The sequence below is a fragment of the Lygodium microphyllum genome, chromosome 22, assembly GCF_053477565.2.
Source record: "Lygodium microphyllum isolate KBCC chromosome 22, Lygodium_microphyllum_v1.1.10, whole genome shotgun sequence".
Taxonomy (NCBI): Eukaryota; Viridiplantae; Streptophyta; class Polypodiopsida; order Schizaeales; family Lygodiaceae; genus Lygodium; species Lygodium microphyllum.
In genome coordinates, this window is record NC_141156.1 from 108660752 (window position 1) to 108677589 (window position 16838).

At 40.0% G+C, this 16838-nt stretch overlaps 1 protein-coding gene across 1 annotated transcript; it reads right to left on the reverse strand.

Annotated features, from left to right (window-relative positions):
• Positions 1 to 441: 441 nt before the first annotated feature.
• Positions 442 to 1143, reverse strand: LOC148017496 (uncharacterized). The gene is made up of 2 exons (XM_087662757.1): positions 928 to 1143; positions 442 to 828 (listed from the first exon to the last, which is right to left on the reverse strand). The coding sequence occupies exons 1-2, from the start codon at positions 1141 to 1143 to the stop codon at positions 442 to 444; spliced, it is 603 nt and encodes a 200-aa protein (XP_087518883.1).
• Positions 1144 to 16838: the final 15695 nt, after the last annotated feature.

A 16838-nucleotide genomic window follows, 5' to 3' on the forward strand; every position in this document is an offset into this window, starting at 1 on the left:
AAATTAGCAATTCACATAATTGAAAAACCAAAGTTAATAATTATTTAACCACCTGAAATTGATTCTTGAGCATGCACATGTGCGCATGATAAAAACCATAGAATTAAGAATACACATTGAATCATTGAATTAAAAAAATAGAGTTAATAATTACTTTTTCATTGCTCTCTAATGAATGGCAGTTCCTCCAGTTGACAAGCCTGATATAAGTAATTAGCGGCAAGTGACAGAAACCTTACAATTAGTAGCAAGCATTGCAATATGTATCTCGTAATTTCTCTATGTACTTGAAGATGATAAAAGATACTTCCTTTTTATTATGGAAAATTCAATGCTTGCTTTAAAATTGACTATTGATTCTTGAATATGTACATGTGCGCATGATAAAAATCATAGAATTAGGAATACACATATATTGAATCAATAAGCAAATTAAGTATGTTACAGTGAATGATCCATCTCATCTTCAATGAGATCAGCCCTTGCTAAACTATCTACTTCTAGGTCTATGTTACGAAGAGGTAACGAAACAAATAAGTCTATCCCACTATCAGATGTGTTGCTATATTGCTCAATAACTTCATCAATATCATCGACAATCGCATTATTGTCTTCTTCTGCGTTTCCTTGAATATCATTGCAAGGTTCATCTTGTACTATATCACGCATATCATCCATAATGGTGCCATCATGCACATCATCATTATTTGTTGGATTGTCATCTGCTATCTCCATGTCGGTAATATTACCATATATTGGTTTTGAACGATTAGATATAGGGATGACATACCACCATCGGTTATTGTTTACCATTGGATGATACACAACCTGTATTTGAAAAACAAAAGCAAAAAACTTAAGTACTTATTATATTGTGTATATGTATCACATGTATACATATAAAAAAATTAGCCTTTGCATATATACCTGCTCGCATTGTTGAGGTAGTACTAATGTGTCATTCTTGTTTTGGTGAAATTTTGTAGAGTCAATGATTACAAAACCACTTGGATGACGTCTAATTGTGCAATGCTCACCATTTGTTACCACTTGTTTAAACCACTTCACATCTAGTACATATATAAAGAATCGTCTAAAGTCAAGCTTCAGAATATCTTGGATCAAGCCACAATAACCTTTCATGGTACCATTGGCAGCCTCGAAGTGAGCAAGGACACCACAATCTTGGGTATTTCTCTTTTCATCTATACGTTGAGTTCGAAGATGTTTACCCTCACACCAAAGTGCATTGAATAATGTGCACTAGTAGTAAAAGATAAAAGATCAAACATGTCAATTATTTATATAAAATACAACTTATAGAAACAAATTAATTGATAGTATGTCTCACCTTTGATAAGCAACCTCGTGCATATTCCCACTCTTCTTGAGATATATTAATTTTCTCCTCTTTTTCCATTCTCTCCATTTCTTCGTGTAACCAATCTATGTCAATATCACGTGGGAGCGCATTTAGATGATCTGGAAATGAGACATTACGTCCATATCTAGTGCGAAATTCTTGTCTTTCGCTTTTTCTTCTTGCCCTTGCTTCATTATATAGTGTCACCCATTTGCTCATAACATCACTATTGAGCACACAAAAACTATTTAACTTACGAAGTTATTCTTTTGTTAGCACTTTACTCATTCCTTTTCCTTGAGGTACTATAGAGGTCATCCTCAAGTCTTCATCATCTTTCCATAGTCGTGGTTGAGAGGGATCCACTTCAGCAAGATATTCAGAGACATAAACAAGGGATGATTGCACTAACCAACCCTCAGCCATGCTTCCCTCAGGCCGTGCTTTTTGCCTCACAAAATCTTTCAAGGTTTTCATGAAGCGCTCAAGAAAAAACATCCACCTTACATGAACTGCCCCACAAAGTGCGATCTCATCAATCAAATGCACAAGTAAATGTAATTGAGTAGTCAAAATGGATCGAGGAAAAATTTCCTCCACCAAACAAACCACCTCAATAGATAATACTCGAGCATCTTGCAATGTGTTTGGATCAATTTCCTTCCAGCTCACGTATCTGTCAAGATGTATTTGAGAATTGTTTATTTTTGTGTAGAAATTCAAAGATATATAATGAAAAAATACAATGTGGACACACCTCACAAGCTCTCCCATCTTGTAAATGATATCACGTACACCTTTGAAGGCACAATGGGATATGCTAGTAGGAAGTACGAACTGAATGTAAACAATATTCATAGATGCAAATTGTCAGCAGAGGAAAAAGTCATCATACCCCAAAGTTTACATATAGTTACGTCACTAATTACTATATTCATGGTTAGAGATACCCTTACTTGAATCATTTTGTGCCAATCGTGGGACTTCAAACCAGATAGTTGCTCCACACCTCTTTTCTTTTTCTTTATGAAGGCTCCCTTGAGACATCTCATACATCCTGTGGGTGTTCGAAAGCTATATATTTGTTCCTTCACTATTTTTTCCTCGTTCTTTGACAATATCCAAGGTGCATGGGGTAGCTCAATCTTTCCTTTGGGTCCAATTCGTGGCCAGGCTCGTCTCATGCGACTAATGTTACATAAATCTCATCCTCTACGACTTGATGGGGCATTTCATGAGGGCTACTATCATGGTCGTTAGTCTCTACTCTTCTTGAAGACTCTGCCTCCTCGCGTCGACGTTTTGCAGTCTCTCGATGCCCAAGAGGGAGCATCTGAGGATGTGGCACCGCATCCTGCTCAACCACAAAAGGGAGTTTCATGTACATTGATATATAATTCCCGTAACATAGACTAGCAATCTTAGTGGTAAAAAAAACAATGAATACCGATGATTTTTCTTGGTCCCATTCTCCATACAAGTTGAGGTGTGACATTGCAATTCGACATGCTCGAAAAATACACCCTCGACAACGATCACACATGCATCTAATTTTTCGTCGTAGCCATGCATCTCGATTATGAAGATGCAATGTTTCATCCTCACTTGAGGATGTGCTCATTGACTCACCAGCTTGCACAGCACTAGGTGATGACGACGTCGACATGATTAAACATAATTCATGACAACATCAAAATATTTGTCATTCATATGTTTACATAAGATCTTAATTTTAAATACACAAAAATCATCATCTTAAAACTTATCTTAACTTATCAAAACTTAAGAAGAATTCACTATCAAAACTTATCTTAAAAACAAAAAATCATGATAAATCCCAAATACGCGTCTGCCTACGCGTCTATTTTTGCATCTACAATTGCGTCTATATTCACGTCTATACTCACGTCTATCTGAACAACAAACGCACATATACACGCACACGTCAAAATTCAAACCATATTTAAATCATTTCTTTTCAAACTACGCCTTTCCTTTCCTGCGTTTTTTGTAGTTCTGAAGCTTAAGTTTAGTCGACATGTAGTCTCTTCATGCCTCACCTCCTCATGACTCACCTCTTCTTTCATTTCAAACACACAAGAAGGGAAAAAGGAAAGCCAAGGAGAGGAAGAAAGAGAGAACAAGATGAAGCAGCAAGCAAGCAAACAAGCATCAAGGGAGGGTAACTTACCAAGGAGAGGAAGAAGGAGAAGGAGAAGTGCCACCATCCGCCATACCAAACACCCAAGGTGAGTCTTTCTCTCTCTCTCTCTCTCTCTCTCTCTCTCTCTCTCTCTCTCTCTCTCTCTCTCTTTGTTTCTCTCTTCCTCTCTCTGCTCTGTCTGTGTATTGCTCATTTGTGATTCCATTATAATGTATTGCATTATGTAAATCATCAATGGCTGTCGTCGGTCCAAAATCGGCCGACCCAACGCATCTGCTAGTGCGTCTACATCTCAGTGTAGACGCGGACATAGATGCACAAAAATTGTCTTCTCTCAGTGCATTTGAGAGGGCATCTTACAGCGCGTGTGCTGGTGCGTGTGCTCTGTAATGCACATGCGATGATACACGCGCTGCAATGACCCAGATGTGGATCGCATGAATGATACATTGGCCACCTTTGGCAGGGGGGTCAATGCATTTTTTGGAGGTTTTCCTAGTAGGTAAGACTTCATGGGAGAGATGACCAGACACCTTGGCCGCTCTCCCACAGCGGACGAGGTGTTTAGTGTCATGTCTGGGACGTCTCTAGCGTCTTTGCCTGGCACTACTTCCCAGACTCCACATGCAGGTACTCCATATGCAGGTACTCTATATGTAGGTACTCCATTTATAGGTACTCCACGTGCTCCACGTGCATCAGCTGAAGCACAAGCATCTGCAAAAGCACGTGCATCTGCAGAAGCTCGTGCGTCCAGTGAGCCAGAGGGTAGTCGACAGAGAGGGAGGAGGGAGAGTTGAGGGGGAGGACGAGGGTTGTGTGGGGGTTGCCTAGGAGGTGGCGAGCGATCACCCTCACCAGTAGATCATGTAGAGGAGGTTGTACGCCATTACTATAGAGTTATAGATGCCGGTGGCATCTTTCATGATGATGAGGGAAGGGATGTAATGGCGTACATGAGGAGACTCGTGCATGTGACGTATAAAGATTGTTTCATTGCCTTCAAAAATTAGAAAAGTGGCTTGTGGCAGGAGGTGTTGAGGGCAGTCCATAGGAGGTACCCAAATCTTGAGGGTCAGCGATTCTCGGATGATTGGGGACGTACAAAAGTGAGGGATATGCTTCACAACAAAAGATCCCACCTCATGACACGGGCCAGGGACTCACTGCGGAGGCTGGAGGAGGGGCGTGGAGCCTACAGCCAACCACCTATGTGCCACTGCGTAGAGTGGAAGAAAGCCAAGAAGAAAGCAGCTGAGAAAGTGAAGAGTCGCCAGCACGCAGAGGCGTGACGGATCCAAATGGAAACAATGGGATCGTCGTATTACGGATCGGGCGGCAGAGAGTCGTGGGAGGTAGAGTTTGTAAGTATATTTTGATTTTTAGTTTTTTAAAATGTATATTTCTTTAAATTCTTTATATATTTTAGTCTAATATATTATGACGTCTAATTGTTTGTATATCTCTAAATGTTTTACAGACTACCATCTCGTTGGTAGGACACCTACCCCTAGAGAGGTAGGTTACCATCAAGGCCATAACCGTGCAGTGACATGGCTTCACTTTTATGAGGAGGGTCTCATCACTGAGGACCAATACAACCGGGCCATGAGGATTCGACAGCCAGAGGAGGTATGTTTTTCTTACTTTCCTATTAAAAGTATAACTAATTATAGCTTTTTCTCCACCTTGTCTATGTAAGCAACCCTGATCTTTTATGTGTGTAGGTGAATCCGGATGTGGAGCACAGCGAGGAGGGGGATAGCGACGCTAGTAGCCATGGTGGTACTAGTGAGGATGTTTCCTCTTCAGATTCGTAGTAGAGGAGCACCATACCTCCTCATGAGGCCTTCTTTTCTTGTATATGTATGATATCTCTTTGAGTCTACTGCTTGTGGCCACGCTTTAGGTCGCAAGCACTCAAAACTTCCCTTGTAAATGCTTTGATATATAATGAATGCATGGACTTTCACTTTCAATTCTCGTGCCCGTAAGATACATTGTCTTTTTCCCAAATACACAATCTAATGTATGGGAGGGGGGAAAAAAAAAACAGAGAGCAAGTTGCTCTCTGTTTTTTTTTTTTCCAGTTCTGTTTTGCGCGTCTATCAGCGCGTCTAAATTGTAGGTAATTCGCCTTTATTCGCGCGTCTATAATGCAGACTATACGCGCTTATACACGCGCTGCATTATTCAAATTAAAAAAGAAAAGTAAATATCTTTAAAAAAAGGATGTTTTTTGTTTTCCATTCGCGTCTATCAGTGCTTGTAAAAGCGTGTCTAAAAGTGTGCCTATATGCGCGTGTATATGTGCGTCTATTGCGCGTCTATTTGTGCGTGTAAATTCATCGATACATGCGATTATAGACACGGAATGATAGACGCGCAAATAGACAGGCGGATAGACGCGCTCGTAAGTTTTTCTCTGTATTCAAAAATCGCGTCTAAATGTGCATGTATGAGGCTTTTTTGTTGTAGTGCACGGCACCGGCAAGGTGGTGGTAGCGACGATGATGCCTCTTCTGAGGAGATGTAGAGGAGCCCCATGCATGTATGCCTCCCCTTGGCTTGTAGTTTTCATGTCTAAAATAGTCTCTGAGAAGAAACGAGATTGGGACATGAAGTTGTATGGAGCAGTATGGGCGTACAATACAACGCTCAAGCGAGCTACCAACCATACTCCATTTAAATTAGTTTATGGGAAAGAGTGTGTGTTACCCCTCGAAATCGAGTTGCCAACCATACGGTTTGCAATCAAGTACTCTTTGGGAGATGAGGATTCACTCTTTGAACGTTTCATGACCATATACCACCTAGATGAGCTGAAATTGCAAAGCTTATTACACCAGGAGGTAGCTAAACGTCGGATGAAGCAATTGCACGACCTTAAAGCAAATAAGTATACCTTTAAAAAAGGGCAATTAGTTCTGTACTATGATGCGCGTAGGGAGTTGTTTCCACGAAAGCTGGAACCTAGATGGGATGGCCCCTACAAGGTGGTCAGGTTAGGAAAAAATAGGTCTACGGCTCTACTAGCTGATCTGTAGGGAGTAGAATTTAAAAATAAGATTAATCTTAATAAGATTAAACCTTATTATTTCTAAGTATGCTAATATGGAAAAATGCATTGCAAGTCCATGCTGGGGCTGATTTGAGACCTGCAAAAGAGCTTAAGGCTGGTTGATGGGGCGGTTAATTTCTTATTCGGAGCACCCATATCTGGAGCAGAGATACCATCAGGGGAAACTTATTTGGTGGAGCAAAGGATACAAAGTGATTGAGCAAGGAGACGGAACCTTTGTGTGGGAGATCAAAGTCTCCTACCATCACTGCTTACAAATGTTGACAAGTATCCTTGTTGAGTTTAATGAAGAAGGTGGGATGGAGCCGTCAGTTCACCCTCTAAATATGTTAAATATTGACTATCATAATTATGAATAGAGGAGTTCGTGATGGCAGGATGTGTAAACCCATTGTGGACGTACACATTATATTTTGACGGAGCGTCCAGGGGCCCTAATAAAAAGGGGAGTTTTGGAGTAGTAATCCGAGATCCCCAACATAGAGTTACGATGAAGTTAGCTGCTTATCTCAGGGCAGGATTCACTAACAATATGGCGGAGTATAAAGCCTTGATTATGGGATTGCATATTGCCAAACAAGGTGGTATTCGGCGGTTGTTAGTAAAAGGGGATTCCCAATTGATCCTGAATCAGCTAGATGGGACATAAACAGTGAGTGGTGAGGTTTCCCCAGACGAGTTGAAAGTATTTATTGATGAACTGGGGGCAGCCAGTGTAAGGGAAATGATGTTGACTATTTTAAGAAAGTGCTTTGAGCACTATAGAAAATTTTGTATTGCTCTTAACCCACGGAAGTGTATCTTTGGAGTGCCTTATGTGCTATTGTTAGGACATGTGGTCAGCTCAGTAGGGATCGCAATTGACCCTGAAAAGATCAAGGTTATAGTCGCTATGAGTCCACTGCACACTCCGAAAGAGGTACATAGCTTTCTGTCATCGATAGGGTACTATCGGAGGTTTATAAATGCCTTGGTAGAAAGGACGTTGCCACTAACAAACTTATTATCCTTTAGCTGTTCATTTGTATGCAGCGACCCTTGTAAGGTAGCTTTCGAGGATGTGAAACAGGAGCTAGTAAAAGCACTAGTATTAAAAGCACCTAAAAGAGATGAGGTATTTTATATATTTTCAGCAGCAGCTACCATGCATAATATCAGTTGCTGTTTAGCCCAAATCTGGGAGGAAAAGTGGTATCATCCGATAGCTTTTGTTAGTCAAAAATTGGGCATTTCAAAAATTAATTACACCTACATGGAGAAGTTGTGCCTTGCGATGGTTTTTGCGACTAAAAAATTCAAGCAGTACATCCTCTATGAGAAGGTAGTGTTCTATACGAAGGCGGAAGGGCTTAGATTGCTTATGAACAAGATGCAACTGCCTGATCGTTTGGCAAAGTGGTTGAACACTTTGTAGGAGTTTGATTATGAGATTAAGAGTAAGCCACCGAGGTTGCAGGGTATTGTGGAATGCCTTGTGGATTTCGGGGAGCCGAAAGAGACTTTGGCTGAAGGAAGTGATATTGAAGAAATGTTAAAATTGATACAGCTTCTATCCCATCTTGGTATGCTGCTATCATGCATTATCTATCAACGGGAGAGCCTGGAGCTGGTTTATTAAAATCAGAAAAGAGGAAAATCTGACAATAGGCTTTGAAGTTTTCCTTGATCGTAGGAACACTATATCGGCAAGGTGTTGATGATATCTATCGCCGATGTGTGATGCCTGACGAGGTTCCGTTCATCTTGGAAGAGTGCCATGACTCTGCATGTGGAGGGCACTTCGCTAGATGGTTAACGGCATAGAAAGCTTTAAGAGCTGGATATTGGTGGCCATCCATCTTCCAAGATTCCTTTGAGTATGTTAAGAGATGCGATACTTGTCAAAGACATGACAGCAGAGAGAATAGGAAATGTCCACTTATGCCTATCATGGCTATCCTTCCATTTGAGAAGTGGGGCATTGACTTTGTGGGTCCTATCACCCCGTTGTCTACTACCGAGAAGAGGTACATTATAGTAGCAACTGATTATTTTACAAAATGTTGAGAAGCACGGGCGATGAGGTAGGACAATGCGAAAGAGACTGCTAGTTTTCTTTTAGAGCAGATTATCTGCCATTTCCGTCCACCGAAGGAACTAGTGTCGAGTTGTGGAACTCACTTTTTGAATAAAGTGATCAAAAGCCTTGACTGAAGCTTGGCAAATCAAGCATAATAAAACGACCCCTATAATCCGCAAGCAAACGGACAAATCAAAAGTACTAATAAGCAACTTGTGGGTATCTTGTCTAAAATAGTCTTTGAGAAGAAACGAAACTGGGACATGAAGTTATATGTGGGAGTATGGGTGTACAATACAACGTTCAAGCGAGCTACCGACCATACTCCATTTAAATTAGTTTATGGGGAAGAGTGTGTGTTACCCCTCGAAATCGAGTTGCCAACCATATGGTTTGCAATTAACCACTCTTTGGGAGATGAGGATTCACTCCTTGATCGTTTCACGACCATAGCCCACCTGGATGAGCTAAAATTGCAGAGCTTATTACACCAAGAGGTAGCTAACGTTGGATAAAGCGATTACATGACCTTAAAGCAAAGAAGTATACCTTTAAAAAAGGGCAATTAGTTATGTACTATGATGCGCGTAGGGAGCTATTTCCAGGGAAGTTGAAACCTTAAAGGGATGGCCTCTACAAGGTCGTAAGGATAGGGAAAAATAGGTCTACGGCTCTACTAGCTGATCTGTAGGGAGTAGAATTTAAAAATAAGTTTAATCTTAATAAAATTAAACCTTATTATTTTTTAGTATGCTAATACAGAAAAATGCATTGCACATCCATGCTGGAGCTGATTTGAGACCTGCAAAAGAGCTTAAGGCTGGTTGATGGAGCGGTTAATTTCTTATTTGGAGCACCCATATCTGGAGCAGAGATACCATCATGGGAAACTTATTTGGTGGAGCAAAGGATACAAAGTGATTGAGCAAGAAGACGGAACCTTTGTGTGGGAGATCAAAGTCTTTTGCTATCACTGCTTACGAATGTTGACAAGAATCCCTGTTGAGTTTAATGAAGAAGGTGGGATGGAGTTGTCAGTTCACCCTCTAAATATGTTAAATTTTGACTATCATAATTACGAATAGAGGAGTTCGTGATGGCAAGTTGTGTAAATCCATTGTGGACGTACACATTATATTTTGACGGAGTGTCCAAGGGCCCTAATAAAAAGAGGAGTATTGGAGTAGTAATCCGAGATCCTCAACATAGAGTTACAATGAAGTTAGCTGCTTATCTCAAGGCAAGATTCACTAACAATATGGCGGAGTATAAAGCCTTGATTATGGGATTGCATATTGCCAAACAAGGTGGTATTCGGCGGTTGTTAGTAAAAAGGGATTCCCAGTTGATCCTGAATCAGCTAGATGGGACATACACAGTGCGTGGTGACGTTTCCCTAGACGAGTTGAAAGTATTTATTGATGACCTGGGGGCAGCCACCACTGAAAGGGAAAGGATGTTGATTATTTTAAGAAAGTGCTTTGAGCGTTGCAAACAATTTTGTATCGCTCTTAACCCATGGAAGTGTGTCTTTGGAGTGCCTTATGGGGTGTTGTTAGGCCATGTGGTCAGTTCAGTAGGGATCGCAACAACTGACCCTGAAAAGATCAAGGTTATAGTCGCTATGAGTCCACCGCACACTTTGAAAGAGGTACATAGCTTTCTGTCATTGATAGGGTACTATTAGAGGTTTATAAATGCCTTGGCAGAAAGGACATTGCCACTAACGAACTTATTATCCTTTAGTAGCTGTTCATTTGTATGGAGCGACCCTTGTAAGGTAGCTTTCGAGGATGTGAAACAAGAGCTAGTAAAAGCACCAGTTTTAAAAGCACCTAAAAGAGGTGAGGTATTTTATATATTTTCAGCAGCTACCATGCATAGTATTAGCTGCTGTTTAGCCCAAATCTGGGAGGAAAAGTGGTATCATCCGATAGCTTTTGCTATCGAAAATTGGGCATTTCAGAAATTAACTACACCTACATGGAGAAGTTGTGCCTTGCGATGGTCTTTGCGACTAAAAAATTCAGGCACTACATCCTCTATGAGAAGGTAGTGTTCTATATGAAGGCGGAAGGGCTTAGATTGCTTATGAACAAGCTACAACCACCTGATCGTTTGGCAAAGTGGTTAATCACTATGCAGGAGTTCGATTATGAGATGAAGAGTAAGCCACCGAGGTTGCAGGGTATTGTGGAATGCCTTGTGGATTTCGGGAAGCCGAAAGAGACTTTGGCTGAAGGAAGTGATATTGAAGAAATGTTTAAAATTGATATAGCTTCTATCCCATCTTGGTATGCTGCTATCACGCATTATCTATCAACGGGAGAGCCTGGAGGTGGTTTATCAAAATCAGAAAAGAGGAAAATCAAACAACATGCTTTGAAGTTTTCCTTGATCGCAGGAACACTATATCGGCAGGGTGTTTATGATATCTATCGTCGATGTGTGATGCCTGATGAGGTTCCTTTCATCTTGGAAGAGTGCCATGACTCTACATGTGGAGGGCACTTTGCTGGATGGTTGAAGGCACAGAAAGCTTTAAGAGCTAGATATTGGTGGCCGTCCATCTTCCAAGATTTCTTTGAGTATATTAAGAGATGTGATACCTGTCAAAGACATGACAGCAGAGAGAATAGGAAACGCCCACTTACGCCTATCATGGCTATCCTTCCATTTGAGAAGTGGGGCATTGACTTTGTGGGTCCTATCACCCCGCCGTCTACTACCCAGAAGAGGTACATTATAGTAGCAACTGATTATTTTACAAAACGGTGAGAAGCGCAAGCAACGAGGCAGGACAATGCAAAAGAGATTGCTAGTTTTTTTCTAGAGTAGATTATCTACCATTTCGGTCCACCGAAGGAACTAGTGTCGAACCGTGGAACCCACTTTTTGAATAAAGTGATTAAAAGCTTGACTGAAGCTTGGAAAATCAAGCACAATACAACGACCCCCTATAATCCACAAGCAAATGGACAAGTCAAAAGTACTAATAAGCAGCTTGTGTATATTGTCTAAAATAGTCTCTGAGAAGAAACGAGACTGGGACAGGAAGTTGTATGTGGCAGTATGGGCGTACAATACAACGTTCAAGCGAGCTACTAGCCATACTCCATTTAAATTAGTTTATGGGGAAGAGTGTGTGTTACCCCCTCGAAATCGAGTTGCCAACCATACAGTTTGCAATTAACCACTCTTTGGGAGATGATGATTCACTCTTTGAACGTTTCATGACCATAGCCCATCTAGATGAGCTGAAATTGCAGAGATTATTACACCAGGAGGTAGCTAAACGTCGTATGAAGTAGTTGCATGAACTTAAAGCAAAGAAGTATACCTTTAAAAAAGGGCAATTAGTTATGTACTATGATGTACATAGGGAGCTGTTTCCACAGAAGCTGGAACCAAGATGGGATGGCCCCTACAAGGTCGTCAGGGTAGGGAAACATATATCTATGGCTCTACTAGCTGATCTGCACGGAGTAGAATTTTAAAATAAGGTTAATCTTAATAAGATTAAACCTTATTATTTCTGAGTATGCTAATATAGAAAAATGCATTGCAAGTCCATGCTGGGGTTGATTTGAGACCTGCAAAAGAGCTTAAGGCTGGGTGATGGGGTGGTTAATTTCTTATTTGGAGCACCCATATTTGGAGTAGAGATGCCATTAGGGGAAACTTATTTGGTGGAGCAAAGGATACAAAGTGATTGAGCAAGAAGACGTAACCTTTGTGTAGGAGATCAAAGTCCTCAAATCCCTTCTCGTGGATTTTTCCCTCCCCTAGCCGATTTTAAGCCCTTTCATAGCATTTCCACAAGGCTATTTAACCCCGGGTTCCTTTTAAATCCTTCCCACACAAATAGCCATTTTAGCAATTCCCGGGGATTTTCCCCTCACAAGTTATCTTAAAAGCCTTTCCTAGGGACTTTTATAAACCCTTTCCAAAGGGGTCTTTATAACCTGGAATTTAAGCAACTTTTTCCCCTTTGCATACCACAAAGCTATTTTCTTTTGCCCTTTTCCGTGTAGAAAAATTGCATCCCCGGAGCTTCTACGAAAGGAAGGGAAAATTCGTAAGGTTCATTTCTAAAGCCCAGTTCCAAAAGACGATGAAATTGGTCAAGAGAGCCGAATCTCAAAAGGGAGTTTCCGTGTGCGAAGGAGATGAGCTAAGATCATAGGTCTGCAGCCAAGTCGAGAAGATCGAAATCTTGATGGCTCCTAAGAAGGCACAAGGCACAACCACAAGAGGATCATCTCCTAGCATCCATGTGGACATTTCACCACAAGTCCAGGTTTTCTTCCTAATTTTGATTTACGTCGTAATAATTCAATTGTGCATGATTCATTTACGAAAATTAGGATGCACTTTTTCGATTGAAATACTCTGGATAAATTAAAGGAAATAGCTTACGATCAAAGAATCGGTCATTTGTATTTTTCAAATAAACGAATGAAAAAAGAAGAGCATAAGATCTCTATGCATTCCTAGCAAGTGGTTTTTATGCATTGCAAAGTAACAATTTTAGATTAACGAATGCCCATCTTTACAAGTCGAGATAATGATAGTACACTTTGACTATGCATGGAAGAAATAAGTTGCATGTCGCATTATTGAACATATTTTCTTCGAAATGATTCATTAAAAGAAGGTTGCTAATAATCTGTAGGAATTTGCAAGGCATGGAAATGGTTCTTAAGCTGCATGAAGTAGATTAAACTCTAGGCAATTCGCATAAATCTCAATCAACTACGAAAATAGTTACGAAAGGTTGTGTAATGCTCATTCAACATACAAATATCTCATTTAGAAAAGAAGTTAGAAAAAGTTGCATGGTTCAAATAAACCCTAAAGTTTAGTAGCATGAATCTTGAATGCATGTTATAAAAGGATCAATTGGAATTATGCCATAACTTAACATATGCTTTGATCTTAACCACAAAAGTTAGGGTTTGTAAATCTACTCATACGTAGGTAATGAATCATGTGGTTACGAAAATGGTATCGTAAATATATTCAAGAATAGTCAAGTAAATTGGTTTACCTAAACCGCAAGGGACTCGTTTAGGAATGGTTAAATTGATGCAACATATCCCAAGTGCTAACTAGGATTTAGCATGTTGAGGACATGACCTAATCGCTCTTATTTCCAAAGCTGAAACTCCTATACCCTAAAGACTTGCCCACATTCCCGGAATGTAGGGACATTAGGACATACTTGCGAGAAATGATCTAGGGTTTTTACCCTAAGGTTCACTCGCTAAAAGGATGAAACTCCATTTGAAATTGGAACCCTAGGACCGATAATGTCAGCCTAGTGCAATCATGAACGGATTGTTCTAAAGACACCCTAACCCTGTTTCCTATCTAATCATGATTTCATGATTAGAAGATGCCATTCGATGGGTAAAATAGTCCCATGGTTTTTTATGCGACGCTTGTGCAACAAGTTGCAGAGTCGTATGATCTTGTGATTTGATCATAAGGGAATGGCCAATTCCTCTAAATGAGATTGGCAGATTCCTGTGCAAGTTTTTCTTGCAAGAGGATGAGTAGTCGTCCTGACATAGCACCTTTCTTGGGAAAAGTGACCAAGATAAGGGAATTAGATAATTGCTTGGAAGCAAAAGACCAATCAGTAAATTGGAATAACATATTTAATGCTAATATTGGTTAAGTTCAGTTAATAGGGTACAGCCCTAACCCAAGGATATAAGGGTTAACAAACAAACCCTTGGGAATCTTTCCAAGTCGCAATTGATCCCGGATGCAAACACAAAGACTAGTTATACACAAAACACGAATGTCACACACACAAACTTTTTGGTGGATTCCACACCTCGGATACGTAGGAGCACGACAACGTGTGAGCTTCTTTGATACCCAATCATTGCAAATGCCTAAAATCTTTGTGTAGACTTCATCATTGATATCATAATCATCAACAAGCTCTTCCCAAGTCTTCATCACAGCGCTACTTTCTGGATTTGAAGCATTGAGAAGAGTGACTAATTCCTCTTTTAGGACCCTATCTTGCTTGATTTGCTTAGCCCTTGTCTCCATGTCAATCATATCTTCCTTATCCCATTTGTTTCTAAGAAAAGGGATATGACCTTCATTGATCTCCTCTTGTAGTGTAAGGACGTCTCCATCCTTTAAACCCATAAGGCAACGAAATGCAGTAGAAGGTTTCCTTTCCTTTTTTCTCAAACTCTCCTCTTGGGATATAAGTTCACCTCTAGAGTATCTCTTCATGATTTTGATCCAACTATCAAATATTTATTGGGAGCTAACAATCATATGGTAATCTCTAGATGCACAATTTTCTCCAATGTATGCCACAAATCTCTGCAAAAAAATATATCAAAATAGTGAGCATAGAACAAAAGAAAGAGCATCACACTAATCTTCACAAAAAAAGAAGGTAAGCTTATATGTGATTATCTGCCATGGTACTCTTTGAGAGCTTGTCTTAGAAAGCCCTTGTTGGGGTTTTGGTGGAGAACCAAATGCTAGCCATTGATCTCTTAATTGTTGAAGTTTCTCAACATAAGGGGCATTCTTCATAACATTATGTGATTCCATATTTGTCATTCATGACAGCTCAATGCACATTTCCGCAGGACAATCAACTAATATTCTAGCATTTCTTATGGTGTATAAATTCTTGGTTGCTAAACAACATGTAGTATTACTCTGAATATATATCTTTGCTGCATGAATTGAGTGAAGCCCTAATATAATCCAATAACTATAAGTGTCCAACTTATTAGCATCCACCTCATCACGATGCATGGGTCTCTTCTCATTGTTGTCTTGTACAAAAGGCATAAGATATGCTGTTGTTGCTGGGTTCATGGGATTCTTTATGAAAGACGTGGTTAGCTTCTCTACATAATCCCAACATAGTGACCTATAAGCATACAAAGGAGGTGATGCCAGGAGGCATATTTCACGGTGGATTCCGTGCCATGATGGATTCCATGAGGTTTTACGGTGGATTTCGTAAACTTTGATGACCGGGGCTTATACACAAAGTGGATTCTTTGTGTGAGAAGTTGATGGGGACGCCTATCCTTTTCGGGCGTTTCATTAATTTAGTGTGTACATGCATGATTTCATAGCGGGCGATTTCGTAAAATGCATATTAAATTAATAAACGTTTATGAGTTTAGAGTGCGCACTCGTAATAAATTAAGGTTAGGATTGATTTTTAACTAGTTGATTTATTTATTGTAGCTGAAAACTGCTAGGTATTCACTTTTGTCAGTTTAATTGTATTATTTTACTAACGATTGTGAATGCTTCAGTTGATGTGTAGAGATAGCAGCAGTGGCGGAGGAAAGCATTGGAGGATAGCGAGTATTTGATTTATCATTTATATTTTGATGGGCGCATACCTTAAGCATAGCGCCTATATTTTGTCACGCCTATTTATTGAGGCGTTGGATATTTATTTATTATTTTTGTATGGGCATGGGCGCACGATTATGTTATTTGTACTTGGACATTGTATTGGGCATGCCAGACTCTTTGGGCACCGTCCGTTAGCTTTATTCCTATTTTGTGCTAAAGCAAACTCAAAAGCTAAAAGCTTGCTATTTTGTAATTTGGGCTATTATTTGAGCTTGAAGATGATTAATACATAAAATACATGCTTTGTGGAGCGCTCACACAAGGCATGGGGGGAGATTCACCCAATTGGTCTCTTGTTCATGTCGTTCATGCTTTTTACCTTGAATTTTATGCAAAAACTAGAGTTCTATTGTTCTTGGGGACCTTCCGGCATTCACTACGCAAGCGTACAACATCCGATCTGCGCACCAGGAGGTGCCTCATAACACCTATCAACGAGAATAGGAAATTGTGTTATTGGACCAAATGGAAAGAATTTTTCAAACATGTGAAATCCTTATTCTTCATTCTTTCCCTTCTTTTTAACTATATCAAGAAAATCGAAAGTTCTTTCTACTCCCTTGACCTCAAGAGAAATTATTGGCTTTGCAGGTGTAACTTCTAACATGGAAGGTAAAGTGGCATCATTCTTAGTAGTGCTAGTAGCCATACTAACAACAAGAGCTTGTGACAAGGAACTTTGTTGAGGTGATTTTGACTTTGAGCTTGTGGGATTCCATGAATTATTTTCTTCTTGAGGAGAAGGTGA

Bases quoted from the DNA above. Each gene is read 5' to 3' on its own strand.
- LOC148017496 (XM_087662757.1), bottom strand. From the start codon at position 1,143: ATGAAAGGTTATTGTGGCTTGATCCAAGATATTCTGAAGCTTGACTTT. The intron at 829-927 runs GTATATATGCAA...TTTCAAATACAG, and splicing joins TACCTCAACAATGCGAGCAG to GTTGTGTATCATCCAATGGT.